Source organism: Candida jiufengensis (genome assembly GCF_024610255.1).
Source record: "Candida jiufengensis strain CBS 10846 chromosome Unknown scaffold5, whole genome shotgun sequence".
In the NCBI taxonomy this organism is placed as follows: domain Eukaryota; kingdom Fungi; phylum Ascomycota; class Pichiomycetes; order Serinales; family Debaryomycetaceae; genus Lodderomyces; species Lodderomyces jiufengensis.
The window spans coordinates 982,960-998,957 of record NW_026261558.1 but is presented as its reverse complement, the minus strand read 5'-3'; the positions used below and the strand labels follow the sequence as shown (position 1 = coordinate 998,957).

At 29.3% G+C, this 15,998-nt stretch overlaps 6 protein-coding genes across 6 annotated transcripts; 2 read left to right on the top strand and 4 right to left on the bottom strand. All coding sequences in view use genetic code 12, as the record gives it.

The window, feature by feature from the left end:
- Positions 1-7: 7 nt before the first annotated feature.
- Positions 8-5,197, bottom strand: KGF54_001853 (aminophospholipid-translocating P4-type ATPase; the record flags this gene model as incomplete). Its single annotated transcript, XM_051762268.1, has 1 exon — positions 8-5,197. One exon carries the CDS (start codon positions 5,195-5,197, stop codon positions 8-10), a length of 5,190 nt encoding a protein of 1,729 aa, XP_051621391.1.
- An 841-nt stretch (positions 5,198-6,038) lies between these two features.
- On the bottom strand, positions 6,039-7,001 carry RBT7 (Rbt7p; the record flags this gene model as incomplete). The annotated part of the gene is made up of 1 exon (XM_051762267.1): positions 6,039-7,001. One exon carries the CDS (start codon positions 6,999-7,001, stop codon positions 6,039-6,041), a length of 963 nt encoding a protein of 320 aa, XP_051621390.1.
- A 791-nt stretch (positions 7,002-7,792) lies between these two features.
- Positions 7,793-8,530, bottom strand: NAT4 (Nat4p; the record flags this gene model as incomplete). The annotated part of the gene is made up of 1 exon (XM_051762266.1): positions 7,793-8,530. One exon carries the CDS (start codon positions 8,528-8,530, stop codon positions 7,793-7,795), a length of 738 nt encoding a protein of 245 aa, XP_051621389.1.
- A 196-nt stretch (positions 8,531-8,726) lies between these two features.
- KGF54_001850 (uncharacterized protein) lies at positions 8,727-9,269 on the top strand (the record flags this gene model as incomplete). Its single annotated transcript, XM_051762265.1, has 1 exon — positions 8,727-9,269. One exon carries the CDS (start codon positions 8,727-8,729, stop codon positions 9,267-9,269), a length of 543 nt encoding a protein of 180 aa, XP_051621388.1.
- A 222-nt stretch (positions 9,270-9,491) lies between these two features.
- On the top strand, positions 9,492-12,298 carry OPT6 (Opt6p; the record flags this gene model as incomplete). Its single annotated transcript, XM_051762263.1, has 2 exons — positions 9,492-11,876; positions 12,008-12,298. The coding sequence occupies 2 exons, from the start codon at positions 9,492-9,494 to the stop codon at positions 12,296-12,298; spliced, it is 2,676 nt and encodes an 891-aa protein (XP_051621387.1).
- A 1,354-nt stretch (positions 12,299-13,652) lies between these two features.
- KGF54_001848 (uncharacterized protein) lies at positions 13,653-15,851 on the bottom strand (the record flags this gene model as incomplete). Its single annotated transcript, XM_051762262.1, has 1 exon — positions 13,653-15,851. The coding sequence occupies one exon, from the start codon at positions 15,849-15,851 to the stop codon at positions 13,653-13,655; it is 2,199 nt and encodes a 732-aa protein (XP_051621386.1).
- Positions 15,852-15,998: the final 147 nt, after the last annotated feature.

Genomic DNA, 15,998 nt, shown 5'->3' with positions numbered 1-15,998 from the left:
CTTATATTTACTTATTGCCATTTTCTCCTTCTTCTAATTTTTTCAATCTTTCATCTATAATAGCATCGACATCTTCATCATCACGAAATCCAAAAGAAGACCATTTATTACTTTCATCTTTTCGTTTGATTTTGAATTTTTTACCACTTGGTAATATCTCATAACCATCTTCTTGAACTGAATTTCGTGCAAAATCATTTGCATGTACGTTATACCCTTCTCCACTAGGTGGTAATTCATGAGACATTGGATTTGTCCCTGCTCTTTTCCTACTGATTGTAGATTGTAATTGTAACTCATTCTCATCATTAGCTGCTGCAGCTTCTCTTAATTCATCTTCATTGATTTTCTTCGGAAACATGAAACCAAGACCAAATTTATTAAACAAATTGAGTATCAACATTCTGGTAGTTGATGGCTCACGAACAAAAGTCCAACCTTGATATAAATCCTTGTAAGCAGTATGTTCAAAAACTCGCCTCAATTCAAAATCTTGTTCATAAACTTTAAAAGTATCATCATCATTGGGTTTGAACATAAATTTGAAAATCTTAATAAGTATATCAAAAAATAAAGGAACTGTGAAAATTATCAATAATGCAGCCCACCAACTTTGATCTTGACCCCAAGTTAGTAAACCATAAGCGACAAAGAAAATTGGTGACTGTTTTTTTCTATAAAGCATCATTATTAATACATTCCATAGACCAAATCCACCTACTGATATTATAAATGATGCAAATGCTAACCATTGTCTATTTTGCATCTCTAAAAATGTGATTTTAGCATTTATGACAATAATTAAAGCAGTGAATAATAATGAACCTAATGCAAAAGTTGTATTATCACGTAATGCAGTAAAACCCCAAATATAAAATCCTAAAAATGTCATACCAAGACTTTGTAGTGTAGCTAGTAACATCCATGAAATAAACACCTTCAAATTGAACGCTTGATATAATCTTCCCTTTGCATATAGTTCTGGAACTGCTAACAATGTAGCTGGCTTTAGATCTTTATCAAACATCCCGATGCAAAGAACAGGTAATGAAGTAAATAGTGTATTAAACATTGATAATGACCAGCTTTCATACATTGATGATCCTGAAAATAATGTATTTCTTTGATAAATACATTGAGTCAAATAAAACAACAACTCCTTGTAGAATGTACACAAAACAAATTTTGAAGTTCTGATATAATTGTATCTACCATTGACCAATAATAATTTCAACAAAAATCTAAACTGTGCAATTGCATAATCAGCAGATCTTGCAGCTTGTAAACCTTCTTTACCCGTAATACCAACACCTATATCTGCACTTTGAATCATTGCAATATCATTTGCACCATCTCCAATAGCTAATGTAACTGATTCATTTTTTAATTTCCTAACTGCACTGACCATATTTGCCTTTTGTGAAGGTGAAGCTCTACAACAAATTGTTGAATCAACTTCAACACATAAATCTAAAAATAATGCTAACAAAGTTGGATCAGCCTCAACATCTGCTAATGTTCCACCATCAATGACTAAAACGCTATGTGCTATTCTTCCACCTTTAATCTCTTTCAGAAATGAAGTGATTTTATTCAAGATAGCTTGTTTACCCTCATCATTTGATAGTATAGTCACAGTTGAATAATCCTTTATAAGACGACATGAATATCCGATATTGATTGCAGTTTCTCTTTTATCACCAGTCAACATCCAGAGTTTAATACCAGCTCTTCTCAATTTGACAATAGTTTCACTTACTCCATCTTGTAATTTATCTTCAATTGCGGTAGCACCAATTAATTCAAGATTCTTTTCAATCTTGCCACCTGTTTCTTCAACTAATTTTGCACGATCTGTTAATGCTGTTTTAGCATTGGAATATTCTGAATGCCATGATTCAAATTCAGCTTTGTCTAACCATCTAAATGAGTATAATAAAGTACGTAATCCTTCGGTTGAAAATTCCTCAATATGTTCTAAAGTCTTTTCAACAATATATTCTTCATTGACTAATAACTTATCATGAGGTATTGAATGAGTATGTTGATCAGATGCTGTAGATTTTTTACCATCGTTTAGTTCTTCTTCATCTAAACTATATCTTTGAGCTTGTTGAAGATGTAATGATTTCCTAGCTTTATCAGCGATATCAGCAATCTCTTCCTCTTCTGTACTCATTAAAGCATTATCTATAGTATTCATTCTTGCTGGTGCTGAGTTTCCAATATTTATGCTTTGACGGAATGATAATCCAGATTTTCTAGATTCTAAGTCATGAGAAAATCTTGATTGTAATACAACATCAGCTTCCTCCATTTTTCTTTCAGTTGATTGTAATGCTATATCTTTAGCTTTATTTTGAGCCATTTTGGAATTTTTCAATTTCTCTAAAATTATGTTGTCTGCTCCTTTACATATAATAGCTATTCTACCGTCTGGAAATCTAACAACAATCGACATTCTTTTTCTAGCTGATGAGAATTCTATTATTTCAAGCACTTGATATTCTTCAACGACTGGTTCACTCTCAAATCCATTCGGGTATGTTTTAATTTTTAAGTTATCACTTGATTTGTCAAATACAACATAACCCAAATCTCTGGCAGCTTGAACTAATGCTAACTCGTCTGGCGAAGCAGCTTGATACATGATTGAAGCATCGTCTTCGCATTCATCTTCGTCAATAATCTCTTCTATTGATGATGATGACTCACTAACTTTATGTTTTAAAGCTTTTTTCCTTCTAGGTAAACATGTACTACACAAAGCTAACGATAACAAAAACAATTTGGCTTTCCTTGCAAACAATGTATGAGGATGAGATTGCAAATGTTTTAATAGTTGAATTGAATTAGTTGGATTTTGTTTTTTATGAGGTTGAGCTGTTGAAACCCAACTTTTTGCACTTAATCCAGAATGTCTACCATCCATACTATCTCTAACAACTGAAGTTGTACTGTTTTTGTGATTTATATTGACATCTTCAAGATCTTTTTTAGATTTCACATGCATACTTAATCTTGCAACTAATGGAGGTATATTTTGACTATTTGGATTTTCTTTTTCCTTAAGCATTAAATCTAAATCATGTAACCAACTAACTCCACAAACACTAAATTTTCTGAAAATCATCTTGTTATCAGTTAAAGTACCAGTCTTATCACTGAAAACGTATGAAACTTGTCCAAGCTCTTCTAAAATGGTTGCAGTTTTGGCATCAGCTGGTGTATTGGTTTCAACATGATACATATCAATATCAAATTGTAAAAAACATAGTTGCATCACTTTAATAATTTCCATTGTAACATAAAGTGAAAGCGGAATTAAAGTATTATACATAATGATGAAACCCATTAAAGTTGCAGCTACACCTGCATCTTGTTGATATAAATACCAATCTTTTAATCTATGATCTCTAAATTGAATACGTTGTGCCATCGTTGAAAACGCTGACAACATAATAACAACAAACACCATGAATATGACGATATAATTAATATTTTTTTGAAGCTTTGGAGCTTTGGTTCTTGGATTTTTAATATTATTCATTCTAATTTTAGTTTCTTCACCAGTGAAGACAACTATACCTAAAACTGAGTCCGTGTTTCTCAATATACTACCACGATACACGATATTATCAGAATTTAATGAATAAATCTCATCATTTAATTGAAATGATGCTTCAAAATTATATAAATCAAGATTTGGATCTTCTGTTGTAATCAAAGTTTTCAAATTTTTCAAACCAGGTACAGTTGAAGCTCTTTTTGATAATTCTGGATGAGGTTGTTTCGACTTTAAATTGGTTTCACCATCTAATGCCATTGTTTCAACAAATGCTTCGTGTTTTTCCATATCACTTGTAGCTAGTAGTAAAACATCTGCTGGAAACCATTCGTTTTCTTTAATTTTCACTATATCACCGACTTTTAAATTTTTCCATTTTGTCGGTATTTCTTTCAAGTTATATCTCTTTAATGCAGCTCTGTCGTTATAAGATAAAGAATGTCTTCTAGCTGATGTATCTTCTGTATCTGATAGTGATGATGTTGATGATATATTATGTATAGATAAATTATTTTTCGTAATATTAGGAACTGGTATTGTTTCTGTTAGTATAGTGTTGATTGAATGAGTATCAAAACTACTTAAATCTTCATCTTCTCTAATTATAGTGGTCATTTTACTATTTTCTTCTTTATCATGACCATGTCTTTTCCAATCATCAAAACCTTCTCTTGCTATTGATATAGACATGAATATACATAATGGAATAATCGTTGTATATTGACCAGTAGTTGACCAACCAGGTATCATTTGCATTATGGCAACAATCATGAAATAACAATTTGCAATTTTGGAGAATTGCGCTCGTAATTGTTTCGGTAAAAATGAATATATTGTATACTTTGATGATGTTACTAGATTGCTGATGTATGGTAGATTTGTTCTTTCATCTATGTAACTTTTTTGTTTTGGTAGATAGTATTCATCCAGGTAGTATGAGTTGACTGAATTTGGATTTACTGATAGTGGTATAATTCTTCCAGCTTCAGTTGCTGGCAAACATTTTAGACCAAGTAATTTATTTTTGAATTCTATCAATCTCTTTTTAAATTTATTGTTGGAAATACCATGGAGCCTTTCCCTTCTTGATACAAATGATGATGCCGAACTATTGTTACTTCTTTCAATAGTCAAATGAGTAGATGATCTAGTTAATTGATTTTCATAAGTATTATAAGGTTCATATTTCCCCAAATGTATTGCTGATGAAGATGTTAGATAAGGTTCAGGACACTCTTCAACATTTATTTGTGGTGGTTCAGGAGTTAAATCTTTGGGTATATCTTGTAGTTCTATTCCATTTTGTGTCGCAAAGGTTACATTTTTGTTATGTAGAGTTGATGTCGTCGTGTTGTTCTGTGAATTTGGTGATGATTGATCTTGTTGTATATTAAATGCTTTATTGAATAATTGTGACCGTAAAGATAATCCACGTTTCCGTCTAGTATTTGGAACTTGTAAAGAACTTTGATTATTTTCTGAAGTTGTAGTTGGTAATGGAGCTGATTTCGGAATTGGTATTGATGAATGTTCAGTTGATAGATCTTGAGTTGTAAAATCTTCGGATTGACCAGGACTTATTGAAGTTGACTTATTATTTCGAGAATCATCTCTCGAATCATTATACATTATTCATTACTATATATTTGATTGATATGGCTATATTAATCTTGAGAATAATAAAAAGCTTTGTACTTAATGGCAAATTAGGATATATATGCCTTGAATTTAAAATGAAATAAACGAATGAAAAATGACAGGTATCTAATTTATAATTTTTTTTTTATAATTTGTTTTATTATTTAAATTATTATTAATATTTTATAATAATAAGTTATTATTAAATTGATTAAACAAGATGATAATTGTTGTTTTAATTGTTTCAGAATTAAAAATATAATAAAAGTTAAAAATATAAAGAGATCAAAAAGTAAAGAAAAAACAATTTTGGTTTTGATTTACATATTTTGAAAAATATATTGTCAAATGTGTTACTAAAATTGATTTATTTAAGTAGTTGATAATTAACTTTAATTTGTGATTAACCGTTTTACATTCGATTGAGACAAATAATACAAGAGATATAGACTCAAGTAATACATAATTTTCGCATCTATGTTATCTCAAGAAATACATTAAGGCTTAGTAAATTTTTTGATCTTCAAATGGTTTGTTGTTAACTAATCTTTTTTTTTTTTTTCTCGTAAATAATTAAGACTGTTTTTTTAGTATACGGCTCTGTGATCAATTTTAGAACTCATAACCTTCCTATAAATTGTATAGTCTATGAACATCAGAGTTTTATACTACAACTTGAAGAACTTAATATCTAACTTTTACATATATAAAATTTTCATCTATACAAACTAACGAATAAAATCTAAATTAAATCTAAAATTGGCAACGAAGAAGAATTGAAAAGAATTGCATGGCTGCAAAAAATTATTTAAAGTTCATTTAGAAACTTTGTCTATTTTGGAATATACCAAACAGTTGAATTACATGAACTTTTACCAGTTTGATCAATTGGTCTATAAGTACCAGTTAATACATTTCCTTGTAAATTATAGTAATACCAAATTTCATCAATTGCACCATTTAAACATCCAACATAAACAGTACCACCATGAGCTTCAGCTAATGCTTTTTCAACATCAGATAATTTATATTTTCTTGTTGTTGTTGGATATATACCTGCTGCTGCTAAAAATTCATAAGTATCTAATTGTGACCAAATTTCAACTGTTTTTTTATAAAAATTAACAGTATTTTCAAATTTTGTATAATTTGAATTAAAACATGATGGATTTAATGTATTCATACATGTACCATGTTTATTATATTCATGCTCCCATAATGATGCACTTGCTTGATCATCAACATTTGATTTAAGGGTGTTAATCCAATATTTTTTCATAATTTTTAATAATTGAGTTTCTTTAAATTTATTACCAATTAAATCAGTTAAATTATCTATAGTATTATTAACTTCTAATGATGGTTGACAATATTGATTATATGAACCATTACATAAATCATTCCATAAACCATGAATTGTAAATGTCTTTTTTAAATCATCATCAAGTGAACTAATTTGTGCTCTTAATTCTGCTTCAACAACATCTTGAGTTGATCCATTAACTGCAATATCTAACAAGGTAGTATTATAATCCCAAAATTGAGCTTGCATTAATATACCATAATCTTCAAAACAACATTCATTTGAAATAACTGTTTTATTATGACATGACCATGAATCTGGAGTACTTGCAATAAAAGCTGAACAATCTTTTACTGGATAATTGTTACCATCAGATGATGAATCATTTGAAGTTCTTTGACCATGGAAATATTTACCAAAATATGGAACTGCATATGGTGAAGCAACAACAGTGTTTATAGCAATTGCAGCAGTAAGTAATTGAGATAACATTATGTCTTTGGTAATTTTGAATTGAGTTAATGATTTGAATACTAAAAACTAGATTAAATAAAAGAAAAATGAATAGTTACATTGAACGGGGGAGTTTATCAACTATTTATACTCATGATGCCGCTTCATATAATGGCCGATTCGTATCTTCAATTGAGTTTTTCAAAATCTTTATTGTTCTAAATTATATTATTTTGAAAATATTGAAAAATTTGAAATTTCTAAGTCCACTAATTAAAATTGAGTTACAAAAACAAATATTTAAAACATTAGACATATTAATTTAATTTCAATAATAAAAATAGATCAACCCACATGTTTAATAGATTTGATTTTTTATATTGTTTTAATGATAATAATTTTGATTTTAATATTATAACAACTCAAAATTTATTATTTTTAAATCAATTGCATAACTAATAATCATTTAATTGCCAAATTCAAAACTGTAATAGAATTAAAATTTCGAGGTTATTTCCCCTTTTAAATTAGTCAAAAACAAACTAAAAAATTTGATTGATTGACTGTTTCTGTCAGTTTTATAAACGAAAAAGGAATATTGAAAACAACCATGTGGTCCCCCAAAATAATTTTTACCTTAAAACTTGTTAGTATACGAAAAGTGAATGAAGTTGGTTCGGATTTAGCCTTTAGTTTTTTCCATCCCAACCTTATTATGACTAAATTTTGCCCAATGGTTAAGAGTTGATAAAATACCCGATAAAAATTCTTCATGGTCCACTTCTTTGTTACTTGATCCCATTGAAACATTTTGATCTCGAGGCATGCCTCTAGTATCCTGCAGATCTACTCATCAAATAATAGCTTGGTTTTGTAATTTTACCATTTCTTAATTTTTTACCCTGAGGTGAACTTTCTAAGATTCTATACCCCATTTTTGTATACCAATTTAAGGCTTTTTCATTACTTGAGAATACAGTCAACGCGGTACCTTCTACTTGTTCATATAAATTATTTGCTGAACCTTTTAAAACTAATGTTAGTTCATGAAATCTATTAATTAAAGCTTGACCTAGCTTTTGACCTTGATAATCTTTAACCACATGAATTTCATATAAATACAAAACTAATTTATCCTCATCATCCAAGCAAAGTTTAAAGCATAAGTATGCCACAAATTTATTAGTTTCTTTCTCATCTTCGTCTTTATCTACTTCGTCTTTGTCTTCTTCTTCTTCGTCTTCTTCCTTACTCAACCATACGTAAATTAATCCTGGTTCAGTCAATTCTTCTTCTTTTTCTTCTCTCCAGTCAGATCCTTTATTTCTCACATACAAATCTCCAATATTCTCATCTATTATATCAATGAACCTTTCGATTTCTTCCTCTTGCAACATATCTACTACTTCTAATCGAGTTCTAAAGCCAGGTACTGAAAATAGGTGAGATAAATAATTACTAGTAATATCTTCAGCAATTGCTTCCATCAATGAGAAATCTTCTTCATCAAATTTCTCAAATTCCTGATCGTCAATGCTGAAGTTAAAATTCGTATTGAATTTTTCCATTACTTTGAATTTGAATTATTTTGGTTGTAAAAAAGAATTTTATTTTATTGTATCGTAAATATTTTTTGATACAAAATATTCATGTGCGGCTTTTTTCGTTTCCATAGTAGTATAATTTAACTTAAGACGCGCAACACTAAATTAAATAAAAATAATATTACAACACACACAGAATTATATATCAAAATCATTAATAATGAATTCATCACCAGGGAGTGATAAGATGAGTTATAATACGTCAAATTCAAGTCCAATATCTTCAATGTCAATACTAGATCTGATAAATTATGAACAACAAAAAAGAAATAGAACTCGACTAAATCCACTATCATCATCACCGGTACAACTGCCAACTCATTATCAACCAACTCATTATAAAAATAGTCATTCACATAATACATCTAATTATTATAATAGATTATCACCAACAAGACCATTAAATTTAAGAAATAAACATAATAAAATACGACAAGTTCGTGATCAACATCGTCATGATAAATTAATCGAGAAGAGAGATAAAACAAATGATCAACAACTACAGAGTGATGAAAAAATCGAACATAATATACAAATCGATGAATTTTTAAACAATAGAAGTATTGATGATTTAATTGCTGATGAAGAAGAAGAATATAGGATATCTCGAAATGAATTAGAAGAAGCTGAATATAGAGCTTGGCAAGAAGAAATGGAATTGATTGATTTGATAAATTCAATGGATGTTAATGATAAAACTTAATGATCTATTTAATTTAATATATTAATGATTGTAATGACCGTTATAGCAGATCAACTAGCTATTTGTAATTTTCTACTCTTATCTTTCTAATTTTTTGTGTGCCCCAGATTTTTCTTTATCTGATTTGAAAAATTTCCGCGTATGGAAATCATTTTACTTTATCAACAGAAATTTAGTACTTTTCACAACCAAATAAATCAATTCACTTAATTCACTTTATGAATGATAGATCAGAATTATATTGAACTACAACAATATCCAGAAAGTAATGATAATATTCATGAGGATGACTTTATAATAAATGACGAAGACGAAGATGATGATAAAAACAATTCATTAAGTTTAACAAAAACTCAATTATCATTAATACTACATAGATTAGGTTACATAGACTTACATGATTTAGATTTAAATAATATACAAAATCTACCTAAATCTGCACAATATATGATAAATATTATAAACACAATGTCAATAGATACAGCGATTGAAATAATACGGAACACTTTAGCTGATCATATTGAAGATGTTAATTTTCCTCGGGACGAGTACAATTTATTAGAAAAATTATTACATACAACATCAACAAGTAAACAACTTACTAAAATAGAAATAGAAGATGAATCCAGAATTTTCCATAATGAAAAATCATACTTAAATTTAGTTGACTGGGATTTACAAATTCGTTTGGAAGCAGCATTAGTACATTATCATTCACCATATCCAGAAGTACGGGCTATAACCGAACCATATGATGATCCAACAATACTATGTGAAACTTTCAGGGCATACTTTATCGGTTTTGCTTGGACATTTATTGGATCAATCATCAACACATGTTTTGTTCATAGAATTCCTAATATCAGTTTAAGCTCACATACAGTTCAAGTATTACTACTACCTTGTGGAAAATTATGGGCTCAATACATACCAAACAAGAGACTCAAGTTTTTCAGATATATAATTGATCTAAATCCAGGTCCTTGGACATATAAAGAATTAATGTTAAGTACAATAATATATCTGTGTTCAGCAGGTGTTCCTTACTCGATGTATAATATATTTGTAATGAAACTAGACAAATTTTATGGATTAAAGTGGGTTACTATAACATTTCAAATTTTCTTATCTGTATCTACACAATTTCTAGGTTTTAGTTTTGCAATGGTCATGAAAAAAGTATGTGTTTATCCGAGTACTTCAATATGGCCATCTATATTACCTACTATAGCATTAAATAAAGCATTAATGGATGAAGAAGATAATCTGCATAGTATGACGAGATTTAGATTTTTTAGTTATGTTGCAATATTCAGTTTTCTCTACAATTGGATGCCTAGTTATTTCTTTAAAGCTTTAGCTAATTTTAATTGGACTACTTGGTTTGCTCCATCGCTGATTCATTTGGTTAATATTACTGGTTCTTCAAAGGGGTTGGGGTTGAATCCATGGCCTACTTTTGACTGGAATAGAATTGATGCTGGTGGTTGTTTGACACTTCCTTTTTACAGTTATGTTAATCGGTATATTGGTAGTATACTTGGGTTTTTGGTCATTGTCATTGTTTATTATACAAATAATAATTATTCGTCATATTTCCCAATAAATTCAAATTATTTATTCAACAATAAGGCTGAAGTCTACGATGTACATTCTATATTAAATGACAAGAATCAATTTGATAATGATAAATATCAACAGATAGGACCACCCTATTTTTCAGCTGCTAATTTAGTCATTTATGGAGCTCACTTTTGTCTTTACCCTTTTTCAATACTTTATAATTTTGCAACAGAATGGAATTCAATGAAATCAAGTTTTGTTAGTGTTTGGATCTCATTAACTGATGCTTTCAAATCAAATTCTAATCAATTTGGTAGATACTCAGAGGATCCACATTGTAAAATGATGTCAAAGTATAAGGAAGTTCCCGATTGGTGGTTTATTACTATTCTTGTAGTGAGTACCTCATTTGCAATAGCTACTGTTACATTTTATGATGTTGAAACTCCATTATGGGGGATATTTTTGGTCATTTTCGTTAATTTCATATTCCTAATTCCTTTAACTTCTATTGCATCAGTTACTGGATTTTCATTTGGATTAAATGTGCTAATTGAACTAATTGTGGGTTATTTGATCCCCAATTCAGGATTAGCTTTAATCACTCTCAAAGCATTTGGATATAATATAGATAGTCAAGCAAGTAATTATATAACAGACCAAAAGTTAGCTCATTATACTCACTTGCCACCAAAAGCAGTTTTCAAAGGTCAAATAATATCAACATTAATAAACATATTTGTAGCATTAATTATTACAAATTGGTTATTAGATTCAAACATTCCAAATTTATGTGAACAAAATCAAAAATACAACCTAGAATGTCCTGGAGCAAATACTTATTTTTATTCATCAATTCAATATGGTGAAATAGGACCTGCTAAAGTTTTTAAATTGTATCCTGTTTTCAAATGGTGTTTTTTGTTGGGTGCTATTCTTGTGGTGCCTTGTGCTTTGTTTAAAAAATATGGACCTAGAAAATTTACTACCTCTTTTCAACCTACTATTATTATGGGTGGGTTTTTGGATTTCGCTCCATATAACGTATGTAAGAAATTGTTCATTCATCAAACGACCAATTTAGAAATTGGTTGGTCAAGTAGACCACCTGATACAAAACAAGATGTCATTGATTTTTTGGCTGAGAAATTTGTTTACTAACTCATTATTTCTAGTTATCATATTTCACAGGAGGTCTATATATGTCATATTTATTTATGTACAAATTAAAAACCAACTACTTAAACTTATGGGAACGTTACAACTATATCTTGAGTAGTGGATTAACAGTTGGAGTAGCTTTCAGTTCATTAGTCATATTTTTCATAAATTTACCAAGTTTACATTGGTGGGGTAATACTGTTAGTTACCAAGGTATTGAAGGTGGTAAATTGAGTGATATTTGGAGGAATGTTACTAGTTCTCCTGATGGGTATATAGGTTTGAGGAAAGGTGAATTTCCATGAGTACAGTTGCATGGTATAAAATTCAATATACATTTCTGACTTGAAAATAAAGAAAAGCCCTGTTAAGCTGAAACAAATTAAAGTATAAGACTTAATAGTTCATTTAAAAGTAGACTGAATATTAAGGACTATTTACATACTGCTGAAAGTAAAAAGCAATCGCCGTTAAAAATTTTTTGTTTTATTATATTAATAGAAAAATTAATATAAGATATAATTGATCAATCAAGTTGATATGGAAAGCAGTAAAGAAACAAAAAGAATATTTACTATTCAGATAATCATCAAAACAAAAAATTCAAGACTCAATTTTAAGTGATTATATTGAAATACTTCATCTTCATCTGCCTTAATGTCAAATTTGCCGTTAATCTGTTTTAACAACACTTCTGATATTACAGTTGTCACTTCTGCAAAATTATTTTTTGATTCAGTTTTCTATTTATAATACTTCTGCACTAAGCCCGTCCAGGTCAGTCACTAACTTCATGTAATCTCGAATCTGTTATATTTACACAACCTGCAAGATTTAAACAAGTCAAGCCACTGTAACTTTTAAAGGTGATAAACCGAGTTCCATTATTTAACTTTCTTAATTTATTGATGTATTATATTTCGCTAACGCTACCAAGTCAAGTTTCAGATTAGTTTTTGGCTAAATTTGTATCAATTCAGAGTAATGATATGAATCATTCCTCACCAGTCTTCTACGATTTTTTGTTTTCTTTTATTGCAGATGTTTAATTCTGTTGAACAAAGAAATTCAAAAAATTTACAGCATTCATCGGGTTTGCAATTATATGCAAAAATCAAAAAAAAAAGTTTAAGAAGCCAAATTATACGACAACTGCAGGACTCGAACCTACGCGGGCAAAGCCCAAAAGATACCTTAAATTGTGTTCAAACTATTCAAGTCTTTCTCCTTAACCACTCGGACAAGTTGCCAATTTCTTGGTTTGAAATTGTGCAGGTCTTCACGGTCTTGCTTTGCTCACAAATTTTTGAAGTTTCAGATTTACTACTTGCTTTCTACTGCACATTTTTCAAAGAATTTGGTAAGTCAAGCTGATTTCATAGTATCAGGCAATATTAATGAAACGTTCTGTGGCATCTGTATTGTTAGATCTAGAACTATTTAAGTTCACACACAATTTCACGATTTTGATAAACCTTTTTTATCTAATATTTTTGGCATCAATTTGGTTGTCAAACTTGGGTGACAGAGATTCATAATCTTAAGAGGTTGGAAAACTAATCAAATTTGAGAGTCACTATTTATATCAATTTCATAAAGTAAGTACAGCTTTAAAGGCTTTAATTAATCTCTAGCAAAATATATTAAAAGACAAATAGACTAAATACATCCTAAATTTTGTAAAGAAAATTTATTCAGTCTATCAGAATTAAAAATTCCCCATTGAGTTTCCCATTTTTGATTTGGTGACCAAAATACCTGTTTCCATGGTTCATCAAATGCTTCGAAAAAATAATATTCAATTGGTAAGTTTCTCAAAATGCATAAAAATTCACTAATGAAATATTTTAAATTTTCTTTATTTGCATAAGCTTTCTCGTACAGACCACCTCCACTTGGCCAACCAACTTCAGAAATAACTATATGAGTATCAATCTCTTCATTATATGATCTAACTTGATAATCTAAAAATTCTAATGTCCACTTTATTGCATCTTCAACTGCTATTCCTCCAAAAAATGGATGAATATTTGCTCCAATAACATCACAATTTTTTAATAAATTTGAACTTATTAATGAACCAATTTCTGATGTACCAACTGCTATATCATCAATATTCATTATTTTTAAGAAATTTTTAGCATCACGTATATATCCAATTAATTCTTTTTCTGTTTTATCTTCTCGAAATAGTACTTCATTCCCAATATATATTGAATTTATCAATTTTGAAGGTTCAGGTAGCCTTGCAATAATCTTTTTCATTTGATCCATCTGTTGTTTATTTAATTCATCATCCAGACCAATCCATACTCCCATAGCTAAAGTCATATTTAAATTCATAAATTCTATTGCATCTAAAATTAGATCAGCTTGATCACATTGCATTCCATAAGTTCTTATTCTTGTTGTTATAGTTGATAATTTAGCTAAATCCAACATAGCATCATGTTTTGCAAATCCACAATAAGGTTCTAATGCATTAATTGGAGAATAAGCAATTCCATGGAACATTAAATTTGAAACACTACTCATTAACAGAACAACTTCCAGATCATTTTTGACGTCTTCATTTAACCCTTCAATTGTATTTATTGGTGTTCCAAAATCAAATTTATTTTTCTGTTGATATAAATATTTCTCAACTAATTCATGTAGGTGGGGTAAATTTTTTCTATTTTGAAAATAATTGTTGATTGAATCGTGAGTACCTTTTGATAGTTGATATATAGCAGGGACAAAACCAGAAATTAATAAAACAATTATACAGACCAAACTTACAATAATAATTAGAAGACCCTTTTTGGAAAAACTTTCCAGTTCTGGTGTAGGAGTTGGTGACTTATAAGGTTCATCTTTTGAAAATTCTGAAACATTTGAATTCCGATTGTGATGATTACGATCAATTGAAGTTCTACCTATAATGACCAGATTTCTAGAACTAAGTACACCAGGACCAAAATTTGATTTAACTTCATTATGTTTCTCTTTTGAAGAACCACCAGAATCATTTTCACTTGATTTTTTTGTATATATAACAGTTGCATCTCTTCTTGGTGAATTTCCCTCGTCTGAGAATTTTAGGTTTGACTCAAAATCATTATTAGAATCTGAATCCAACGGTGAAAGAACATTCAGATTTGGAGATTTATTTAAACCACCATCAAAACCTTTTTCTAGGCTTGCATTTGAGGAGAGGCCTTCTTCGGTTTTTGGTATGTTCGTACCCCTTCCCAAGTATTTCTTTGATTTTGGCAAAACTTTAGTAGCTGGTTTCAAGTTAGGAATAGGTTTTTCAAATACAGGTATTTCTGTACATTTTGTAGGAGATATTTTATGAAGTTCCACTTTTTGAGGAGTTTCCAGAATATGCAAGTTATTTGTATTGTTTTCATTTTCAGATTGTTGTAAATACGAGTACCTTTTATTTGTTTCCCTATTGTAAGGTTCTATAATTACTTGTTCTGTATCTCTAGGTGAAGCTTCTATATCTAGTGGATCAAATGCAGTTTGATTTCCAGTTACAGAATTATCCGAATTATTATATTGTAGCTCCAAATCTTCTGTTTCAGAATCAATTTTATTTTTAGCACTTAGTTGAGATGATTGAGCTTGTGATTGTAATTGAACTGGAGGTTTTACATTGATTGGATTTGGATCATCTGAAAAATCACCACCATATTCCATAAATACATTAACTGAACTTGATCTACCTAGTTTGAATGGATTTACTTTAATTAAATTTTTTGCTTCTTCTTCAACATATGCACTATTTCTTTTTTGCATTAATGCTTGAATATTAGGAGTTGTTACTGACCTTCTTTTATTATCATCTACTTTCTTTTTCATCTTGAACATAAGATTTTAATTAAACTGAATAATGATTGAAATTTGGTTGTAAAAAAAAATAGTGCGTAATATTTAAATCTCTCTCTCTTTATAATTTATTTGCAACAAAAATAAATTCCCAGTGTAATAAGATGCAATAATATGTACCAACTTGAT